Raw genomic sequence first — 24,804 nt, 5'->3', positions numbered from 1 at the left:
GAGGGTAAAAGAAGACAAAACAGGGTAAAAGAGGGTGAGAGAGGGTGATGAAAGAGGGTGAGAGAGGACGAAAGAGGGTGAGAGAGGACGAAAGAGGGTGAAAGAGGCGAAAGAGGGGTGGGAGTGGGGGTGGAAACGGGATGTGGGAGGGAAAGGGGTGGGTGGAAGTTGAGGGAGGTGTGAGTGAAAAGTGAGAAGAGATTTATACGCGGGCAGAGAAAAAGCAGAAGAAGAAGAAGAAGAAGAAGACGACGTTACTTCATTTTTCATGAAAAACGTCACTTTTTGACCGCTTGTATCTCCAGAACGGCTTGACCGATTTTATTTTTTCTTGGCTCAAATTACTCGTGGCGATGCCGCCTTTCAGGTTATATTACGTGCAATTCAAAATTTTTTATATTTTAGTAGTTCTACACCCCCAAAAAATGGACTTTGATGGTGCAGGATAAGGAGACTTGTAGTGTCTTTTAAGGTCTTTTAGGGTTTGAACATGGCCGGAGACACTACCGCGTCTCCTGATACATGAATTTTAAATCGGCTAATAAAGCCCAAGCGCGAAAAATTAATTCTTCGGAACTATATCTCTTGGTTTGAGATTACTAAGTTCCATATATAAATTAATCTCGAACTTACATATGGAGAAAAATAGGCGAGAAAAATATAAATTTAACGTATAAGACGGGCAACAAGAGCCAAATCGCGGATGACAATGCGTTATCCTAACGAAACTAAATAATTTTTCGTTAGAAATAAATACCGGTGCACAATGCACCAAATTTTTACTTGGACACGGCCAAGATTTTAAATATGAAATAATCTCATATTTTGAGATTTAATTTCAATACCCCTTTAACCCCCCTACGGAAAATAAATAAATGAATGCAAGAGAAAAATATAGATCCGAAAATCGCTGAATCGGGAAACGAACCCGAGACCTTTCGCTTGCCGGGCGACTGCTCTTCCAGCTGAGCTATTCAGATCCTTTCGATTCTATACTTTTCTCTGTTATATATATTAATGTTGGTAAACAAACGCATTTTTTAAGCCAGCGTGTATCAAATATAAGAGTTTTAACAAGGCTCTGTAATATAAATATAAATTTAACGTATAAGACGGGCAACAAGAGCCCGTCAGCGATTTTCGGATCTATATTTTTCTCTTGCATTCATTTATTTATTTTCCGTAGGGGGGTTAAAGGGGTATTGAAATTAAATCTCAAAATATGAGATTATTTCATATTTAAAATCTTGGCCGTGTCCAAGTAAAAATTTGGTGCATTGTGCACCGGTATTTATTTCTAACGAAAAATTATTTAGTTTCGTTAGGATAACGCATTGTCATCCGCGATTTGGCTCTTGTTGCCCGTCTTATACGTTAAATTTATATTTATATTACAGAGCCTTGTTAAAACTCTTATATGAGAAAAATATAGGTCCGAAAAGTCGCTGAAGCAAGAACCGAACCCTTTTTAAGAAAGGGTCTGAATAGCTTAGTTGGTAAAAGCAGTCACCCGGAAAGTAAAAGACGCGGGTTCGATTCCCGCTTCAGCGACTTTTCGGACCTATATTTTTCCATATGTAAGTTCGAGATTCATTTATATATGTAACTTAGTAATCTCAAACCAAGAGATACAGTTCCGAAGAATTAATTTTTCGCGCTTGGGTTCTATTGGCCGATTTAAAATTCATGTATTATTGTTATTATAAAAAATATACATAAAATTTATATTTCTTATTACATATTACAGACTTATCTTATTACTATTATTAACACTACTATATTACAAAATTTTACACAAAAAAATATTTTCTAATATGCATATAAAATATTTGTACAAAATGCGGGAGAAAATACAGGAGAAAAAGAATATTATATTATTGTAATAAATATCCATACGGGTATGAATATCTGTTATTGATAAATCTACGTTTTACTAATACCGGTGCGCATATTTTCGTTTCGTCCCGCGTTACAATTTCATGAAACGCAGTACGACGAATTGCGTTGAGACGCAGATTTATCGTTGTCTCATCTTCTTCTTCGTTATCCTCGTTTTCTCGTGTTTTTTCTCTCGCTAATATCAATTTTTTGATGCTATTAAAATTAACACGCCGTGAGTTCTCGTAATTGAGAGTTATACCTTTAACTTTACAAGTTTCGTGTATAACTTCGTCGGGTGTTCGCACAATGTAGGCGTAAAATTTCGGACCGCCGGACACGAATACCTCGATGTAACTACCGCACTCGTAGCTCTCGAGTTCATTGGTCATGTCGCCTAGAAAATTACCGGTACGAGGTTCATATTCATCCGGTTCGCCGGTGCTCACATAAATGCAAGAATCGGTATTGTAATATAATACACGACAGTCTAAGCGCTCTAGATAATCATATAATTTTAGCCGCGCTTGTGCAGTCGTGTATGCGGCTATCACGACATTAGTTATCGGTGAGGGTACGACGGCCTCGTGTCTCAATCGCCACGAAAGATACATTGCCTCGTCGTTTATTGGCAATATATCGATTATCTCGTGCTCGGGACTTGTTAATAATAACATAACATAAAACGCCGATGTGACTTAACAATTTCGGTATTTGGCAAATTGGATTGTTGGCCGAATTTTCCCCAAAACGAATTTAAGCAAAACTTAGCAACCGAGCATAAACCGAGATTTTGCGAGATGTTACGCTTATCGAGAACAATACCTTTGGTTTTCTCGTACTCGCGCAAATATTGCTCTTTAGCATCATCGTCCGCACATTCACTCGGCCATCCACTTGCCTCCTGTTTAAGTTGTAAAAATAAGTTTATATATTCGACAAACAATCTACACCTGCTGTGTTTCGCGATTATATTGACTAATTTTATATTGCCAAATTTCATTTACTTTAGTCACGAGATAACCTTTTTCGACGGCATTGCGTAATTCGCAGCTCACCCACGTACCCTCGAATTCGCGTTCGTTAGGCTCGTGCGTACACTCCGTTTGCGAAAATGTTTCACAACAACTACGACACAGTGCGAATAATAATTTTCCGTGCGCGCGATACGGGAGTATCGGATGAAATAAATTGCGCGGAAGTATCGTACAGCGTACGAGACCTTCGACGGTGTCAAAATTATAATTCGGAGCCGTACCGATTAAAGTTGAACATTCATCGCCGACATAAATGTCGGGATGACAGATAGTGAAAGCACCCGTCTTCAATACATACGGGTATAACGAACATACGTCTACGTAGCGTATTTTCTCCGTACCTGTGATTTTGTAAAGAGTCGCGATATTTCCCGTGCGTCCACCGAAAAATGCGTCGCGAGGATCGAGCTGTTTTCACCATCGAATGACTCTCGAGAAATTCGCGCATCTCACGATTATCCCGCATTTCTCGATCAAAGCTACACTTTTCCGTCAGCGTATACCCCTGCTGGCGAAGTCGCCACGAGATTGCGAGAGTTCGCTCGTATCGCGAGTCAATCGTATCTCTACGTTCCTCAGCCGACAAAAGCGGTCTATTGCGATTTATCGGAAAGCACGACGTACATCCGTGCTAAAAGCAACCGTGGAATTGCAACACGTGACGCGACGTTACTCTCGTTTCCGATGTTTCTTTATAATAACCATCGACAAGTGTGCCGTCAATCGTACGGTATTCGTGCGCACGCCCTGCGTGGTTTATAGGATGACCGAGCTCGCGCTCCTTCCATACCAACCACTGTAGAGCTTTGCGCAAATATATGTTCGCTTTTCTGTATCCGCCCGCTGGAATGACGCCTATCGTATTCGGCTGTAAGAAGTTTTTCCGAAAAACTGTCATACACGTTGAAGCAATAGTTTTACATTCCTCGAACGGACATACATTACCGCGAGCTATAAAAATTTTTCTAAACGCCATGCACGCTCGTCGAAGTATATCAACATCGGTACGGTAATATTGTACTATCTCGCGTTGAAAATCAAACACGGTGTTTTTTAACCGCATGTCCGTATGCCACGCAAGAAAGCATTCGCACTCTTTCGATTTCATGGTTTCGGGAGAGTAATAATGCGCGTCGGGTAATGGCCCGACATACATTTGATTTTCGATAGTACTGAATAAATGCGGAAAAATGCCTTTATTCAATGTATCCTTCAGCCCGAAAGCCTTCGGCAAATCGGATAATCGCATTGGCATATAATTCACGCTATCGATAAACTTTGTATGTCCAACTGTTAATACGACAATTTTTGTCCCGTTCAAAATCACTTTCGGCACAAGATTGACACGATTTTCTACAATATATTTCAAAATAAATTGAGCGTCGAACGCTTTCGCATTGTGGGCTATGCAAATTATCTGTTTGAAATATTTCGTCTTTTGCGTAGCAAAATCGACAAAATATTTCACCGGATCATTACGAAATACGAACTCTCGCACTCCGCACCAGCAACAACGCACGGAGATATCATTGTTTTGCTTCGCAAATTTGATGCGCGACGCAAAGTATCGGGATGTGTCTTTTTACGGACGTTGTACCTTCGAGCGTCTCGTCCTGCCGTGTTTGAAAATCATAAAACACGAATGCTACGCGTCCTTTCTATCTGTCAATGCCAATTTGCTCGCTTCTTCGTTATCAATTATGCTTTCTTTTTCCTCGACTAATACATCTACCGTCACTGTCGTCGCTTCTACCTCCGGAGAATGTGTCGACGACGACGGCTCGGTAGAAGAATTAACATCGTTGCGAAGAGATCTCATATAACGCAAATGATTTCGAGGTTGCTCCGAATGGCATAATCTGCAGTAAGAAACGCCGCATTTGTGCTTCGCTTTCGCTTTAATTATACATCCGTATTCATTGCAAAATCGTATGACGCTACAAACACTTGTGAGCGATTTACCGTCATAAGATTTTTCCCTACGATGACGCTCGAAACACAAAGCACTGACAGGGTGGCCAGCGATTCACAATTTTCAAATTCAAGGTCTTTTCCCGGTTTTCCAGATCAAAAATATCGTTTTTCAAGGTTATTAATAAGAAACATATTTTCACCGCTACGCGTAGGATTTAATTTTATTCGCGTGTAATGAAAATGAATTATTCAAAAAGAGAAAGGAAATAATAAAACAATAGTAGTAACACAAGTAATACAGTAAGACAAATGCTTTTTAAGTTGTTTTTTATTAGAAAATTAATTAAGTAACGTGATGAAATGCAAGTTAGAAACAAATTAGAAACAATATATTTTAAATTTTACTTTTTCATATCGGCAGTGGAACTGACTATGACTGCATTTATCTTTGATACTTCAGCCAAATATTTGGCTCTTTTGGCCTCTAATTCTTGTATTTCTCGAGTCGTACGTTTCTTCAATAACTCTGCTTGTGACTGTATCTTCTGCTCCTCACGCTCTTTCGCCGTAAATTCTTTATATCGAGAATGTGCATTGCGCATAGAATGTATCAACTTTTTTTCAATTTTTATATTATTCACGTCTCCTACAATTTTAATAGTATCATAGATACGTCTTTGCGCAATCAAACTTTTCTCGTGTTGATTTTCAATGAGACATTCCGAATTGACGGAAAAGCCGTGTTCAACAGTGGCATTATCATGAGATAAAATCAAAATAAAATCCACGAAATTATCACACGGTTTCATCGACAATTTAGTTACATCTATCCAAAATTTATCTAGACGAGTTTCAGTCCTTTTGAAGGATTTCAACATATCCTCAATTTGAGGCTCACTGCAAGCATTAACATATTCTTGTTTTATGCGGTCAGCTTTGATCCCAGATATTGTTGCACTGGAAACCAATAGGCAGGATATTAGCCTCTTATGGGCAATCTTCGGATCAACAGCGATTTTCGGATCTAAGCACGAGATTCCTTGTGTAACAAAATTAAACAAATCATATATAGTAGGCCAACTGAACGAGCAAATAAATAAGGTGTAAAAATTTTTATTAATAGTTAAATAATTAAATTAACATTCCGTTACAGAATCGATATAAATTGTAAACGTTTCGACTGCACTACAGTCTTTATCAATACATAAAAGTTAAATATTAAAATACAAAGAATATAAGTATGCTGTCTTCTAAGTCGGGCAATAGAGCCAAGGAAACGAAAACGAAACGAAAAATTAATTAAACGGAACTGTATCTCAATTTGAGATCCCAAAGTTCCACATATAAATTAATTTCGTAACTTACATATGGAGAAATAAGCGAGAAAAATATAGGTCCGAAAAGTCGCTGAAGCGGGAATCGAACCCGCGTCTTTCACTTTCCGGGCGACTGCTCTTACCAACTAAGCTATTCAGACCCTTTCGATCCCATATTTTTCATTTGCCTCTTTAGTAGATGTTAGTAAATACCGCCGTGATTAGCCCATGGCGTGAATAAATTCAGAAATAAATATTTTTATCGGCTCTCAATATAAAGAATATAAGTATGCTGTCTTCTAAGCCGGGCAATAGAGCCAAGGAAACGCTTCAGCGACTTTTCGGACCTATATTTTTCTCGCTTATTTCTCCATATGTAAGTTACGAAATTAATTTATATGTGGAACTTTGGGATCTCAAATTGAGATACAGTTCCGTTTAATTAATTTTTCGTTTCGTTTTCGTTTCCTTGGCTCTATTGCCCGGCTTAGAAGACAGCATACTTATATTCTTTATATTGAGAGCCGATAAAAATATTTATTTCTGAGTTAAAATACAAAGTTAAATGTTAAAAATACAAAGTTAGTTAATTATTAAAATATAAAATTGAAACGATTCTTCGCTGTTGACCAATAGATATGCAAGGCGATTGGTCTGAGATGCCAAGTTATGCGACATTTGAGCATGCTACGGATATAATACGCGAATTAAATCAATGTCAGAGAAAATTAAAAAATCTTTCAACTTACATTATCGTTTTAACAAGTCCTTTTCCCCGATATTTCAAGTGTGTGTTGCGAAGTCTGAATACCAAATGTCAAAATAGAGAGCGTGATGTATTTATTTATTACCAAAATAAATACATAAATACAAAATAAATAAATACATCACGCTCTCTATTTTGACATTTGGTATTCAGACTTCGCAACACACACTTGAAATATCGGGGAAAAGGACTTGTTAAAACGATAATGTAAGTTGAAAGATTTTTTAATTTTCTCTGACATTGATTTAATTCGCGTATTATATCCGTAGCATGCTCAAATGTCGCATAACTTGGCATCTCAGACCAATCGCCTTGCATATCTATTGGTCAACAGCGAAGAATCGTTTCAATTTTATATTTTAATAATTAACTAACTTTGTATTTTTAACATTTAACTTTGTATTTTAATATTTAACTTTTATGTATTGATAAAGACTGTAGTGCAGTCGAAACGTTTACAATTTATATCGATTCTGTAACGGAATGTTAATTTAATTATTTAACTATTAATAAAAATTTTTACACCTTATTTATTTGCTCGTTCAGTTGGCCTACTATATATGATTTGTTTAATTTTGTTAATTTATACGAGCCTTTCATTAATTAATTCCTTGTGTAAGTTTGTATTTCAGAGGTGAACGTTCATGTAGTTTCTCTATAATTCTGACAATACATCTACACATGTTTTGCTTAAATTGAAGAATTTGTAATTCCGAAACTTCTTTTACTTTTTTCAGTGCGTCTTTCGTTGCGAAGTCTATTTCGAAGTTCTTTGCGGATATTAGATTATTTTTTTCCGATAAATCTATTTTATGAAGATCAGAAGTGCCATTTAGAACGTCAGTTTTCACAACTCGCTGCATCATAGAATGTATAAGAGTATAAAATTCATTATATAAAAATGGTGCCATAGAAGCATCTGTTTGAAATTCACGCAAAAATGGCTCAAGCAAAGATGCTGTTGTACTAAAAAAAGTTAGTTTTGGACCAAGAAGTTTATCATTGACAGCTTCAGAAACTGTTTTGAAGCTATGCGAATTTGGAGCAGATTTTTCCTTTGTTGATACGGCGACGTACGTTCTTAAATGCGGGAGAATTTGAATAGCTCTTTCTGCTACGGCAACATTCTCTACCCATCTAATGGCACAAAATTTTTTGGGAAAAATAGAAGACTTTGTATATTCAGTATACTGAGCTCTTTGTGTTGGCGAATCTTTGAATAGATAGTACACAGCTCTCAAGAAAGTCATAATTTCCCATTTAGATTGATTCATTCCAGTTTTAAATGCATCATGAACAACATGCAGGCCGCAGCTACCTATATTCAAGAGCGCCTTACCGTCAAAGGACTCTTTAAGCTCCTGATTTAAATCTTTAAAAACTTTTAAATTTACATTTGGCCCATCCATAGACAGTTGTAAAATTTTTCCGAGTTTTGGCGCACCAAAAGACCCCGTCAAAGCTTTATGTAAATCAATAGCACGCGTGTGCTGAAGAAAAACAGAGTCAAAATATCGCGTCGGTACCAAGGACTCGTTTGGGTGCCAAAATCTTATGTAAAGATCCATTTGGGCCTTTTGAGAAATCGAATTCAAACTTTCGTCAAATTCAAGAACCACATTATCACAACCGTCGACTAAGTTAAGCAGTTCATGATAAAAATACGGAGCAATACCGTACACAATACTGTATGAAATTTTCGTTCTCCCTAGTTGTATTTTCTCAGCAATCTTACTATCAGGAAACATCAGAGAGAGAGTTGAGACACAAGCAGCAGACGTTCGTATGAATATATGGTTCATAACAGTTCGAAGACACTAAAGAATTTCAGCTTTTGTGACATCATCTGTCACGAGAAATTGGTGCACAGACTTTTGCCGTAAACTTAATGAGCTATTCTCTGAAGTTGAAGCTGTTATAATTCCACGATCATTGACAGTAGTTCCAGTTACTTTAATAGGACTAACCGTGTTGTGAGATCCTAAAAATACTAGAATCGATAAAGATAACTTGAAAGTTTTAATATTTTTTATACTAACGCTACACATTTAAACAAATTTTATTTACTACTGTCTAAATTATACAATGATATGTAGATTTATTTACTATAATTAAATATATACGAATTTGACATAAGATTTTGGAAAATGACAAAAAAGTATTAATTATTTATTATAATAGAAAAGTAAATTTATTATTTATTACAAATTACAAATAATTAATAAATTGTAAATAATTCATTCAATTCGATTTAAAAAATATTTTGATTTTTATAAAATTGGTATATACTTTATGGTTTGTTAGATATATATAATCAAAATAATAAAAATAGTGGACACGTAATTTACAAAAATCAAATAAATTTTTAATAAACATTGTGAATACAAAATCCTCGGATATTACGGGATCCACATCTATCGCTATAACCAAACCATCTGTTTTAAAGATGGATACGCATATAGGACAAAAGTGGAGTGCCTTTTCGCGAATGCGCAGAATGTTTTAAGCACGTATTGTTAAATGTAATGAGAGAATAAATAATAATAATAAGGGTACCTTGTAATGATTCGGCATCAGTAATCGCAGATTGTGCACTATCTTTTTCTTTACATTGTACAAACATTTCCATCAGAATACTCTTTTCTTTAGTTGTAACAATGTTTTTATGTTTTATTGATTTGACGTGACTATGAAGAGCACTTTTTCCCATGGAAGAAATATTAATAACTGTTTTATACCACGTGCATAATGCATTGGTGTCAGTTTTTGGATCTCGTGCTACCCATGGATAAATAAGCTCATAGGATGCTTGATACTTGGTAGTTTTTTGTTTAAACTTAGACATTATTCTTTAAAAAATCAACTGAAAATAATTATTAAAAAGCTTTGTGTCAAAAATAAAGAAATGTTGATTCAATCATTCTGTAATAGTTTTAATAATAAAAATAATAATATATTAATAAATAATATAAATTGGCTTATTCAAAAATATACACGATTTAAAAAAAGTTTAAATATTGAAATTTTTTCTTTAAATTGTAATTTCGTTATTTAACAATTTTACAATATCATTATTTTTCCGATATTTCTTCGTAAAAATGATCTTATATATATAAATTTTATTTAGATAATAATATATTACCTGCTGTTAGAAGACAACGAATAAATCACTCCTATTATTCTATAATCATTCTTATTAATCTATAGGTATTGCACTGAGAATCACATATGAGAAACTACCGACCGTTACATTCTAGATTTTCGACTTGTTCATTTGTTTAGACAAAAACAGCGCGAAACATGGCGCGCCAAATGATTCTCGGTAAAGATACGATCCTCTCTCCGCGGACTCTTTTCGCGACGAGCCAGTGATGTGAGACAGGATGGGTTTTCTCGTTCGCGCATGCACGGCGCGCACATGTGCGAGAGAGAAAACCTGTCATCACTGCGACGAGCCCACCGGACTCGCGGACCGCGAACATTATTAGAACGATACGCCGAATAGCACCGTGGGGAAAGAGAGGGGAGGAAAGATGAACGCGCGTTTATTTAAAGTGCACTTATAAAGCTTCAACAGAAAATTAATTAAGAGTTATTTCAATGTTTTTAATCAATAGCAATTAAAAAATGATACGTTTGAAAAAATCACGGTTTTCAAAGTAAATTCTAGGTCTTTTCCCGGTTTTTAAGGCAATTTTAAATTCCCGGTACTTTCCCGATTTTCAAGGATTCAAGGACCACTGGCCACGCTGACTGAAAAACGTCCGAACGCACGCGTCACATTTTACTATTCGCGCGTCGTCGGAGTGTTTGCACGGCAGCGCGGTAAAACATCGCGGACATTTATTCGAGTATTGGTGATCGCTACCTCTATCGTTCCGGAAGCCTACATTACACGTTACACAAAAATTACGAGAACCCGCAGCGGCTTTTAAATTTAATATAGAGTTGAAATGGCGTGAATTCTTATAATACATAATATTTAGTCGATGAGAGAATTCACGCCCGAGAAAAGCGAGTATTGCTGTACCGTTATAGTACGGTTTCGCGCCGTGACCAAAAGTAGTAAAATTATATACAACGATATGAAGCGACATTGACCGCGGCGAGATATCGCTGAAAACGCTCAATTTCATGAATCCCGCAACCCTCTTCGAGAATTATTACTCCGGCTTTCTAGTTAATTCCAACGCCCATTCGCGTTGTAATTTCGATTGCGGGTGTCTTACTTTATTCCATTTCTCGTACAATTCCCCCGTACGTATATTACCGCGTTTGCAATAAGTTTGCGTTACTACGAGGGAGCGCGGAAAACACAAGTTGTCGAAATTATTTATTTCGACTATTGAGCGTTTCGCGATATTTTCTTACGTTAATGCAACGCGGCCGCGACCTGAAAGAACAGCGATGTTGAAAATGCGTATGTTAAATTGCTCCGCGATATCAAGTCCTGCCGCGCTCTGTGCTACCGCGGTCACGAGTTCCCAAATATCCTCGTGAGTCAAATTGCGCACCGGACAAAAGGATAATCCCGCAGGGCCGTGCGATAAATTCGGCGAATCAAATGATAAACCTACGTAATCTCCTGGTTCACTCGAATTAATTGTATACAAATTTTTCCTTTAGTCAGTATAGTAACCATTTGTGCATTATTATCGTATGCCTCTATGTCCCTGTAAGATTATTACAATCTGCTGATCTGACGTCACCCGACTTTTTCTTATGAGGATATCTGAAAAATGTTGTGTACGAGCAAACGCCTACAACGATAGAAAATATGATAGAAAGGATACGAAAAGCTTGCAGAAGGATAACGCGCGATATGTTACTCAAGACAGTAAGACATTTCCAAGATAGGTTGGCATTATGTATCCAAGCCAATGGAGACAACTTTGAACAATTGATTCGATAAATTTTTTTTGACTGGATCATTCTTGATTTTGCCTTCGATGGCAGGATTCTTCTTGATCTTACTTTAGTTGACAGAACCATCAACGATCTTGCTTTGACTGGCTGGATCATGTTCGTATTTTGTCTTGACTGGCTGGATCCGTGTTTGTATCTTGCCTTGACTGGCTGGATCCGTGTTTGTATCTTGCCTTGACTGGCTGGATCGTGTTCGTATCTTGCCTTGACTGGCTGGATCGTGTTTGTATCTTACCTTGACTGGCTGGATCCGTGTTTGTATCTTGCCTTGACTAGCTGGATTGTGTTTGTATCTTGCCTTTATTGGATGGATCGTGTCCAGATCTTGCTTTGGCTGGCTGGATCGTGTTTGTATCTTACCTTTACTGGATGGATCGTGTTCGTATTTTGCTTTGACTGGCTGGATCGTGTTTGGATCGTCTTGATTAGCTGGATCATGCTTAGACTTTGCCCTGATTGGTCGGAGCATGTAAAATAAAACTATCGGAAAATGAATATTTTAAGAAATATATATATATATATATATAATTTTGTATTTTTATCAAAATGTAGTAACTTTCGAGCTTTTTAACTCAAAAAGTACGCAATGGGAAAACATTTGATTATAGTGTTTTGGAAAGTTCTCGAGGTCAGCTACAAGAATATGTAATAAAAAATAGGAGGTGCCATTCGGAATGTGCTTTTTTCTTCACAAATAGACGTGACAGAAAAATTTTTAGTTATTTCATTGGTGTTTTGATTTCGTTGGTAAAAATCTTGTATATAAGGTTCGCACATCAAGGCGGTAATTTTCTCAATAATCACTCGCGTACTCGTTTAAATAGGATCTTTATTATCCGAGTCACAAAATTATAATGAATGCGTTAGAAGTGAGGCGGACGATATTTCAAAAAACTGTGTGTATCGATTTGTATCGTCTCGTGGCTGGAAGCCCAATAATGTTCGAGACACGTAGCAAAAGCGCGAAGCAAGAATTTTGGGGGATTCGCGCAGGCGATTCGCGTCGCGCAAAGGAAAGACAGGCGAGTAACACGTGAATAACATGTGCGTTTGACGTGTTGTCCCGCATTGGCGCGAATAATAACTGAAATGTCAAACAATAACATAAACAGCGAATTGGACGACATATACTTTAAAATTATGCTTATTCCTGAACAATTGGTGAGCGTCAATTTCCTTTCTGGCAAATATTTCAGATGGTGTTATTAAGTTTTACAACTATTTTCTCAGTGCAGTTTGGAAAATCGTAAAACATAATTTATTTTTTATTTTACGAGATACAATAAACTACAAAAAATCAAAAGGATTGATTTTTTATTCCGTCATATTTCGGTGCATGTATAATATTAAATCTCAGACCTGTTTTTTTGACAAAGTTTATTGATACTCCAATTTTTATCCTATTCAAGCGTTCTCGAACTCGTAAATCCCTTGCTATATTTTAAAAAGATAAAAAATATTTTCAAATCAAATCTCCCGAGCGTTTTCTTTTTGTTTAATACATGTTTGTTTAAACATAAGAATTTAATTTGACATGAAAAATTGATTTTTCGTTTATTCACTTACATACACAGATTTTTCTTTTGTCCTCTTCTCGCGTTACATGACCTCGTTTCTAGAAATTTCTAAATATTTCTAGAAATTTTTTATTTAACGCGTACAGGACTGAACATGAAAAATCATGATTTTTCACGTAAAATACGTCTTCCCCACTTTTATTTTTTTAATTTTTGCGGAAGAGAGGGAGAACGGCAATATAAGCGAGTCGACAAGCCATTCTTCCGCATTTATTCGAGTTTGAGTGTGCAGAAATACAAGTTCAAGGTACGAAGAAAGAATTCCTCGCAGTTTTGCCATTTTACCGGGTTGTCCTGACTATTAGTGAAGTTTTACAAGTGAAAACAATGGTTACGCGTAAGGAAGTACCCGGCTTTGCGAAATTCAATCGCAATCGCAATATTCGCAAGATAGCTAACAACGACGGCATCGACATCGATAACGCCAGAAGCCACGAACAACGTTATTTATTGTTATCGACGACGTACGGACTTAATTCTTCTCACACAAGAAGATACATGTTGGATTGCAGTCGAAGAACGATGGCGGCTTCACGCCGATTGTTAAATTAACGGGCAATTACGCCGAAGGAATTTGTTTTGACGTCAACACGTGGCATCAGTTTCAAATCAATATGGAACATATGAATCTATACTTCAATGAGAATCTAAAGATTAAACCAGATCTTATTATTATCGATAATATTTCGATCATCTTCACTACTGCTTACGGAGCGAGGGCTGTGCTGGTGGCATACAAGGTTTGGGCGTGCGTGTAATTTAGTTCGTTAATTATTGTTCTGTCAATATCGCGAATCGAGAGAGGATCGTTGAGACGGAATAGTTAATATAGGTGTTATAATTATATTGTCTTTTACTGCGTTTATTCGGATTATCAAATACAGACTTTAACTCTCCACCGAGGAAAACCGTGTATCGCGAGCGCGAGTCAAAATCTATCTGCCCTTCGAGGCCGCGTATTGTCTTGCTTCTCTCGATTTTTCCACGACCTTATTTTTATTTTTAGGTGATTAGTCTATCTATTATTTTGAAGACTTTCGCTTTTTATTCTATTCGGAAATCATAATCTACCTTCGTCATGCTAGACGCTTATTTATTTATTTATTATTTTGTGTCACCGGTCGCGATATCCTTAACACTCGTCGCTTGTCATATATTTTTATTTTGTGTACATTTTTTATTTTTTATATATTTTAATATTCTTGTGGCATTTATCGCCACAGTGCCCCCCTTCTAGTGGTTTTTTAATTTTTACCGCGTGTTGATGCACAATTATTTAATCACCGCCTATTCGTCGATTCGAGTCGTCATTAGTCACCGCGTCAATGTATAATCTCGCGTGGAGAGATAATAAAAAAAAAATAAATAAATAAATAACAATATAAATTAAAAAATTTTGTCCGACACGCCGCGTTACATCGTATATCGGTCCGGAAATCGGACCCTTCGACCGCTCTTCGTTCGTGTCTCTCGTCCTTCCTTTGCTGGCTGCACCTTATTCGACTGCTCCGGGTCCAGTCTCATTTCTTTGTCTCCAGGAGTCCTTGCCGTCGGCGACGTTTCGTTAGCCTGTTTTTCTGAAATTAAATATGCTGGTTTTAAACGGTCGATGGATATTGTTTGCTCTTTGCCGTGCATGCGCACGACAAAGGTTTTTTCGCCGCGTCGAACCACCGTGTAGGGCCCATCGTATGGCATCTGCAACTGTGTTTTCGGCCCGTCGTGCCGAACAAACACGCTCTCCGTGGTTCCCAGCTGCTTGAATACGAACGGGCGTCGTTCTCCGTGCTGCGTGATCTCGATCGGCCGGACCTCCTCGAAATGACGTCGCAACTCCTCCACGAAATTGCTGGCGTCTCTCTCCTCGCCGAGCTGCTTATTCAAAAATTGTCCTGGCAGTCTGAGCGTCTCTCCATATACCAGCTCGGCCGCCGTCGCCTTCAGATCGTCCTTCCACGCCGCTCTTATGCCCATCAGAACCGTCGGCAGCACATCCGTCCACCGGTCCTTCTAATGGCACTTGATTGACGCTTTCAATTGGCGGTGCCATCGTTCTACCATGCCGTTGGCTTGGGGGTGATAGGCAGTCGTCCTCAGGTGGTTAGATCCAAGCAATCCGCTCAACTCCTTGAAGAGGTGCGCCTCGAATTGCCGTCCCTGATCGGTTGTTATCCTCAACGGCACGCCGAATCTGCTTATCCAGCCGTGGTAGAACGTCCTCGCGACTGTCTCTGCCTCCTGGTTCTCCATAGGAAACGCCTCCGGCCAGCACGTGAATCGGTCGATGCAGGTCAAACAATATTTGTTTCCGTCCGATATCGGCATATTAATAATGTCCATGTGCACATGCTCAAATCTTTGACTCGGTAACTCAAAAATGCCTCTCGGTGATTTTACGTGGCGTGTAATTTTCGCTCGCTGGCACTCGATGCATGCACGTGCCCATGTACTGCAATCCTTTTTTATAGACGGCCAGACGTAACGTTGTGTCACCGTTGTGTGAATTCCGGACTGTTTCGAGCTCGCAGAGAAGGAGGGACAGGCAAAAGTATTTCGCGGTGCAGTTGCCCGAAATTAGCGCTGAACGCGGCGAAATTCCTGGTCGAACGGATCCCGATTCCTTCCGCTTAAAATATCCTAATGCGGTAACTCAGCCACCAGCCGGTCATAACTATTTAGGAAATCCTCGACATACCTCGTCCAAAAATATTTGGTATTATTACAACGTTCGTTGCCTCGAGAGAGGAGCGACTGACGGAAAGAGCAAATGAACCGTCAAAATTTCAAACTTCTCGAGTGATCTCTCTCTCTCGTTATGATGATCTCTTATACGGATAATGATGCCGCAAGCGCCGCATAAATTTTCTAATTAACCAAGTTTCGCGAGCATCTCCTTCGCTTTGTATGAATTCATGTAATATCGCGCCGCAATTTTGATCCCAAAAACTTCGAAGGGAAAGATGTACCTTTAACATATGTAACTAGAAAGTGATCAAATGATTCGTAATTGTAATTAGCTATATATAATTGTAGGGAGTATATCACATTTTAATAACGATGCCGGAAGCATTTCTTCGTCATTGTTTCCTTTCTTCTTGAAATTTCTTTATTCTCACTTTATTTTTATGCAATTAAAATAATTATATAAAAGCAGTGAAAACAGCCTTTTTGCATAAAAACGTATTACATTTTGTTAAGATATAAAATAAATTCATTACGTCGTTCATGTAACTTTATGTTACAGGCTCTTGTCTAACATGATATTTATTTTTGGATATTTTATTTCTTGAAATATTGTTTGAGCGGAAGTAATGAAATAACCGATGCGCTGAAAAAATATTGGTTCAATCGAGTGATGTAAAGAACGGACGGTCCATATTCCGTTGGGGAATAATATGATCAAAAATGCGGCCGAGTATTCCGAGATTGCTGGTGTATTCAATTAATGCGACGAACATTATTTTTCGTCATGTATCCCTGCTCATTCGTGCGTGTAATGGAATGCAAGAGAGATATATTGATTAATATTATTTTTTCCTCTCTTAATTTGTTTTTTTTCTTAATATCCTAGCGTGTCGACATGAAACACTGAGCAACTACAATTCAAAATACTGTCAACACAACGCACTGTCATCCGCGATTTGGCTCTTATTGCCTGTTTGACACTCTCAATTTATATTTATATTTATATTACAGAGCCTTGTTAAATTCTTAATTTGTACACGCTGGCTTAAAGGCGTTTGTTTATCAACATTGTTGTTGAAGATTCGTTCTTCGGATCGAATCCTCGAGGACGATCGAATTTTCTAGAATGTTTTTTGTTAAATTCCTTAGTGTTTACGCCAAGGAAACACGTGAAACCAACGTGTACACTCGCCGCTAATTGGCGTGTGTACATCGCCTGATTTTCCGATGGTCCAATCGAGGACCCCGATCGGCTGCCGCCCTACGCGAGCTCCGAAATTCGCGCAGCCCTCGAGTCAGTCCTCGAGAGAGCGAGCGCCGAGAAACATAAGTCTAGGTACGCGACGAACTTGTAGAAAGTGAATAAACTAAATTAAACCGTTTCAAAACGCGTACAATTATTTGATCACGTTAACCCGGCATCCTACAACGTTAAATCTTATACATATAAAAATGGTCCTTCGAGCCGGATATTAAAAACCGATCGCCTAAGCCGCGGCGCTCCGGCCACGTGCCGGTCACGCGCCCTCACGTACCCGGTGTACATCGAATTCTGCATTTGAGTAGACAGAATTTCGACGTTGAAGTTTCACTTGCAGTGCAAGCGCCGCTATCACGCGCTTTGCAATCTGCATTCGGACGGCAGTTAAACGCCGTTCGAGATTAGTGACTGCACGTGTACTCCGCTACTCGCGATCAGTGACTCCCAACTCTGGCGCCGCTATCACGCGCCAGTGATTTTTAATTGAGTGCGGTGAACATTCGCGAGTTATCCGCAAGCGCCGCAAGCACGCGCTTTGCGTTACGGTATTCGCAGTGACTCTCAATGATTAATCGTGACTCGTACTGATTAACAGTGACTCTCAGTGAACGTGCGCCGCTATCACGCGCACCGCACCGGTGAATCTTAACCAGTGCATTTTTCTCACTGACTTTTGACTCTCGCAGACCGCAGTGTAAACGACCGCGAACGCCGCTATCACGCGTACGCGTCGTGCATCTCTCTGTGACTCTCTCGATCATCTTGGTGATTTTCGACGTTTCTAAACATTTTAAAAGGTGCGCGACTTGCTATTTCGACGCCGCTATCACGCGTACGCGTCGTGCATCTCTCTGGGACTCTCTCGATCATCTTGGTGATTTTCGACGTTTCTAATCATTTAAAAAAAGGTGCGCGACTCGCTATTTCGACGCCGCTATCACGCGTCCGCCGTCGTGCATCTCTCTGTGCCTCTCTCGATTATCTTGTTGATTTTCGACGTTTCTAAGATTTAAAAAACCTCGCGATTTGCAATTTCGACGCCGCTATCACGCGCCACGCAATCGCTTCGTGTGAGAAAGACAGCCGATAACGGCTTAACGAGACGGTGCGCTAGCTCGCGCTCGGACTCTCTCTCTCTCTCTCTCTCGCGCGCGTCAATCAGCGGGCGCTTCAAGTCCGCGCGCGCGCTTGAAGATTTCGCTTCAGTAGCGAATAATCGATAAACGATTCAACAATCCGGCATCGATAATCATGTCGACTGTCGTGAGTGACCTGCTCATCGAGCAGGGAGCTTGTATTGACGAGATCAAACGAGATCTCGTCAACTTCAAGAAGCTGGCCAAATCCAACGTGACACTCGCCAAGACGCGAAGTAGGCTTGCCAAGTTGGAGGAGCACTGGGCCGCCTGCCGCGGTCTTCATGTCAAACTGCTTCAAAAGACGACCACGGAGCAGCAAACGACCTTGCCGTATTTCACTCTGGAAGAGTTCCTGAGAGCTGAGGATGTCTACATCGACACGGCCGATCTGCTGCAAGATACGATAAGTCGATTATCTCCTAATACAATTCCGTTTACCGATCCTAGTTCCGATTCCTCCGTTCGCGAAACAAATAATCATTGCTTCCAATTGCCACGCATCGCGCTGCCAAAGTTTTCTGGGAAATTAACCGATTGGGAAAATTTCCGAAACATTTTCGAATCTCTTGTAGTAAGTAACGACGCTCTTTCAAATTCACAAAAATTTCATTACTTAAAAACAAGCGTAACGGGAGACGCTTCCTTGCTGATCAATAATTTAAAAATTTCCGATGCAAATTACGAATCTGCCTGGCAATTGTTAACCAATGAATACGACGATAAGCAAGCGTTAATCTATGCTCATTTACACGCGTTTATTAGCCTTCCGGTAATGAAAAGCGAGATTGTCAGCGATTTGCGAAAATTGCGCGACACAGTGTCTGCATCGTTAGCCGCGTTAAAAAATCTCGATCGTCCCGTAGAACAATGGGACGACATTCTTGTTTATACAATAACGCAAAAGTTTAGCGCGAGAACACGTACCGAATGGAATTTAAGGCGAATCAAACGAAATGAGCCTTCTTCTTATCAGGAGCTTAATGAGTTTTTAACTCTCCGTATACGCGGATTGTCGGACTTTGCCGATTCAAGCAAGGACTCCGGTTTTTCGAAAAATGATAAACCACGTTTGACAGTAAACAACGTGACTGCCTTTAAATGTATTTGTTGCTCCGGTGAGCATCACGTTTCGAAATGCGAAGACTACGCGAAGAAATCAGCTTCACAGCGCTTTGCTCTCGCGCGCCAGCATAAACTCTGCTTTAACTGCTTAAAGTCCGGACATTTCCCGTCTAAATGCCCGAGCAAATATCGGTGCAGACAATGTCGTCGCTCGCATCACACATTGCTGCATTCAGCGGCAAATCAAAATGCCTCCGATAACTTAGCCAGTTCCGAGGCTACTATCTCCGAATCTGCGTCACAAGCCGCATCTAATGCGACTACTAATCAAACGGTCAATACGATTGCGGCCGTCCAGATAGTACCCCCCTCGCTTCAGGAACATCCAAATGTCCTTTTGGCGACCGCATGGGTCGACCTCCACACCGGGGAGGGTCGCTGCTTAAAGGTTCGCGCGTTGTTGGATCAAGGATCCACTTTTAGTTTTATATCAGAATCGCTCTCACAGGCGTTGCGCACTAAACGGCAACGAGCCGATTTACAAATTAAATGCTTCGGCGAAAAATACACGGGTACTGCGAAATCGCGCGTAAAACTACAGTTAACCCCGTGTGCTCAAGCCGATCCGAGCTTTCCTCTGACGGCTTACATTTTTCAACGCATTACTTCATACGCTGCCTCGCGGATTCAGCCCTTCGATGCGTGGCCTCATTTACAGGGTCTATCTTTTGCTGACCCTGATCCTTCCAGTCAACATCAAATTCATTTGTTGATCGGTGCTGACCTTTACGGCTCGCTTCTGAAGCGCGATGTCCGTCAAGGTCCTATTGGAACTCCGACAGCGCAATTGACCGCTCTCGGTTGGATCCTTTCCGGCCCCACAAATAGTAGGCCGACTACTACTGCTCAAGCATCTGTATTAAACTGCGTGTTGGAACAAAGCACGCACTCTCTTCTCCAGAAGTTCTGGGAAGATGAGGAGATCTCGCGGCCTGTCCCCCTCACGGAGGAGGAGGAGAGGTGCGAGGCTCATTTCATCGCCAACCACTATCGTACCCCTCAGGGACGCTATGCGGTTCGATTGCCCTTCAGGCATGATTTCCCGATAAAAATCGGTGATTCTTTGCACATTGCAACCTCGCTTTATAATAAAATGGAAGGAAAGCTACGGCTTCGTCCTGAACTTCACGCGCAGTACAACGAGTTTTTACGAGAGTATAATTCGCTCGGTCACATGAGGAAGGTGGAATTGTCTGAACGCTCCGAGTTCGAGCCGGTATATATTCCTCATCATCCCGTTTTGCGCGACTCGAGTTGCACTACGAAATTGCGCGTTGTCTTCAACGCTTCGTGCAAAACGAGCAATAAGACTTTGCTTAACGATCACTTACAGATCGGTCAGAGACTGCAGCAAGACCTCTCCGCTATATTATTGCGCTGGCGTCAATGGCAATTTGTTTACACGGCGGACATTGCTCAAATGTTCCGCCAAATTCTCGTGCATCCGTCTGACGCGGATTTTCAAAGAATCTTATGGCGATCGTCGGCCGATGGGCCGATTGAACACTATCGCCTTCTCACTGTAACGTACGGGCTCGCCCCCGCTCCGTACCTTGCAATGAGGGTACTGAAACAGCTTTCTCTAGATGAAGGCGACAACTATCCCGCGGCCGTTCCAATTCTCAGCGAGTCCCTCTACGTGGACGATGCACTCTTTGGAGCGGACGATACGACTTCATTGATAGAAGCTCGTGTCCAACTAGTTGAGATCCTGCGAAAGGGAGGTTTTCAACTACGAAAGTGGGCTTCTAATGCCTCCTCTCTTCTTCAAGGACTTTCGGCTCATCAGCCGGAAGTCACCGATCATTTACTCGTAAAAGAAGATAATCTCAAGGTTCTCGGGCTTTCATGGCTTGCTAAAGAGGACGAGTTCAAATTCGTGATAACTCCGTTGAGATCGGTTACGCACACGAAACGTTCCGTTCTTTCGTTCACGGCAAAATTATACGACCCACTAAGATGGGCTGCTCCGGTTGTTGTAACCGCGAAAATCTTGCTACAAGAATTATGGCTTCTCAAATGTGATTGGGACTCCCCTCTTCCAGAGGAGTTGCGCGATCGTTGGGAGAGCTACACCAACGATTTAGAATCATTGAACCGCGTCCGAATACCGCGTTGGACCGGTCGACATTCCAATAACCTCGCGTTCGAAATCCACGGGTTTGCCGACGCTTCAAACCGCGCTTACGCGGCGGTCGTTTATATTCGAGTGCTTCCTTCGCCAACGAAGTTTCAAATCACTCTGCTCGCTGCTAAAACAAAGGTCGCGCCGATCAAAACCGTAAGCATCCCGCGCTTGGAACTGAACGCTATCGTCCTCCTCAGCCGGCTAATCAAGTGGACCTTGACATCGTTGAAATTACCTCCGATTCCAATATACGGATGGACGGATTCGACCATCGCTCTCGCGTGGCTCCGTCAACATCCATCAAAATGGAGCACCTACGTGGCTAACCGCGTATCCAAGGTGCATACCGGTCTGGATTCCGTTTGTTGGAATCACGTTCCGTCTCGCGATAATCCGGCGGACTGTGCCTCGCGCGGCTTGACCGCCTCCGAGCTCGTGACTCACCCGCTATGGTGGAACGGTCCACGATGGCTTCAGAAACCATCAACTGCGTGGCCGATTCTGAATGTCTCAGCTCCGCTCGACTCTGTCAACGATCAGCAGGTGTCGGTGGAAAGAAGACGGCCTGTGACGCTCCATGTTCAAGAGGCCGAGGGTTGGGAACTCCCATATAGGTTCTCCACTTGGACCAAGCTTGTCCGCGTGACTGCCTATATGAATCGCTTTATTCATCGTGTAAAAGAAAAGAGCGCGTCTCGCTCCCAACAATCCCCCTTTCTGAACGCCGATGAGTTTAGGAGGGCGGAACTCTTCTGGTTGCGCTATCTGCAACAGAGATTCTTCGAACGGGAAACGCGCTCACTAAAGAATAACGGCACCATACCGCATTCGAGCTCGTTGAGCAGATTGAGTCCTTTTCTAGGAGAGGACTCTTTACTCCGTCTTGGCGGGCGGTTGACGAATTCCGCGCTCAGCTATGACGAGCAACATCCTATAATAATTCCGAAACATCACTTATCCGATCTCTTAATTGATCGCGCTCATAAATCCACGCTCCACGGGGGAACACAGCTAGTACTCCGTGTGCTGCGTCAGCGATACTGGATCATTGGAGGCCGCAGCTCAGTAAAGGCGCACATTCGAAAATGTGTAGTCTGCACTCGTCAAGCGGCTAAATTGTCTTCTCAGTTCATGGGCGACCTTCCAGCCGCTCGTGTCACCCCTTTGGCGCCTTTTACTCATTGTGGGGTTGATTACGCCGGCCCACTCCACGTAATTTCATTCGTCGGCAGAGGGCAAAAGGCCAGAAAGGTATATATTGCTCTGTTTGTTTGTCTTGCTACAAGGGCGATTCACCTCGAATTAGTGGAAGATTACTCCACGCCCGGCTTTCTTGCAGCCTATCAGAGGTTCGCTAGCCGAAGAGGTCTGCCGCGTCACATGTATAGCGACAACGGCACAAATTTTCATGGAGCCAACCACGAACTCCATCGACACTTTCAATCCTTATCGAAGGATGCTGAATTGCGAAACGCGCTCGCAGGCGACGGAGTGAACTGGCATTTCATTCCCTCCGCCGCTCCACATTTCGGCGGCCTTTGGGAGGCCGGAGTCAAGAGCCTTAAAACGCATCTGAGGCGCGCTGTTGGTTCCCACACACTTTCGAGGGCTGAACTCGCGACGCTTCTATGTAAAATAGAAGCGTGCCTTAACTCGCGACCAATCGCTCCGCTTAGTGACGACCCGGGTGACTTGTCGGCGCTCACCCCGGGTCACTTTCTGATTGGACGGCCCCTCGTAGCCGTTCCGGAGGAATCGGTACTCGCGATCGACCCGCGTAGGCTCTCGCGATGGCAACTAGTCCGTGCCATGCAGGAAACCGTGTGGCGTGCCTGGTCACAGGATTATTTACATTCGCTTCAACAGCGAAACAAGTGGTGCAAGCAGTCTCCTAACTTCGCAATAGGCGAGTTAGTATTAGTTAAAAGTCCCGTGCTCCCTCCGAGCAAATGGGAGCTTGCCCGAGTACAGCAGATCCATCCTGGATCTGATGGACTCGTTCGAGTTGTGACCATACGCACCGCACGGTCCACATTGAAACGACCTATTGCGCAATTATGCCGACTGCCAATACGTGATAACTCTAACGCGTCCGCAACGGATAAAGCCGCTAACTTGTAAGAGTTATGTAATCTTCGAGACGACTTTCTCAGCGCGAGTCGTCTTCACCTGTATGTTTTGTAATCATCTTCCTCGACGATTCGTTCCCGCTTCGTTTAAATTTATTTCGCATTCGTTCGCATACGAGGCGGGCGGTATGTTGAAGATTCGTTCTTCGGATCGAATCCTCGAGGACGATCGAATTTTCTAGAATGTTTTTTGTTAAATTCCTTAGTGTTTACGCCAAGGAAACACGTGAAACCAACGTGTACACTCGCCGCTAATTGGCGTGTGTACATCGCCTGATTTTCCGATGGTCCAATCGAGGACCCCGATCGGCTGCCGCCCTACGCGAGCTCCGAAATTCGCGCAGCCCTCGAGTCAGTCCTCGAGAGAGCGAGCGCCGAGAAACATAAGTCTAGGTACGCGACGAACTTGTAGAAAGTGAATAAACTAAATTAAACCGTTTCAAAACGCGTACAATTATTTGATCACGTTAACCCGGCATCCTACAACGTTAAATCTTATACAATTGTTATATATATAGCAGAGAAAAGTATAGAATCGAAGGGATCTGAATAGCTCAGTTGGAAGAGCAGTCGCCCGGCAAGCGAAAGGTCTCGGGTTCGATTCCCGATTCAGCGACTTTCAGATCTATATTTTTCTCGCATTTATTTCCTTAAAGGGAACAGAGGATGTATGGAATTAAATCTCTTGTAGAGATTATTCCATTTTTAAATCTTGGCCGTGTCCAAGTAAAATTTAGTGCCTTGTGCACAGGTTTTTAATCCTAACGAAAAAATTTAGTTTCGTTGGGATAACGCAGTCATCCGTTGACAGAAAGAGAGAAAGAGAGAGAAAAAATCACATATATGTATTTAGCTAAATATTGTTCGAAGTCTCTGTTATATCTTTCTCTGTTATCAATTATTAATTTAGTTACAAATTAATATTA

At 41.1% G+C, this 24,804-nt stretch overlaps 2 protein-coding genes across 2 annotated transcripts; one reads left to right on the top strand and one right to left on the bottom strand.

The window, feature by feature from the left end:
• Window positions 1-14,827: 14,827 nt before the first annotated feature.
• Window positions 14,828-15,388, bottom strand: LOC114935671 (uncharacterized). The gene has a single exon (XM_029308569.1). It carries the CDS (start codon window positions 15,386-15,388, stop codon window positions 14,828-14,830), a length of 561 nt encoding a protein of 186 aa, XP_029164402.1.
• Window positions 15,389-18,611: 3,223 nt separating this feature from the next.
• LOC146722031 (uncharacterized) lies at window positions 18,612-23,870 on the top strand. Its single transcript, XM_085485657.1, has one exon. The coding sequence runs from the start codon at window positions 18,612-18,614 to the stop codon at window positions 23,868-23,870; it is 5,259 nt and encodes a 1,752-aa protein (XP_085341783.1).
• Window positions 23,871-24,804: the final 934 nt, after the last annotated feature.

The sequence above is a fragment of the Nylanderia fulva genome, unplaced genomic scaffold (assembly GCF_048542155.1).
Source record: "Nylanderia fulva isolate GAGA-0341 unplaced genomic scaffold, ASM4854215v1 Scaffold381, whole genome shotgun sequence".
Classification (NCBI taxonomy): domain Eukaryota; kingdom Metazoa; phylum Arthropoda; class Insecta; order Hymenoptera; family Formicidae; genus Nylanderia; species Nylanderia fulva.
Note: the sequence above shows the minus strand (reverse complement) of the source record. Positions and strands in the feature narration are given on the sequence as shown.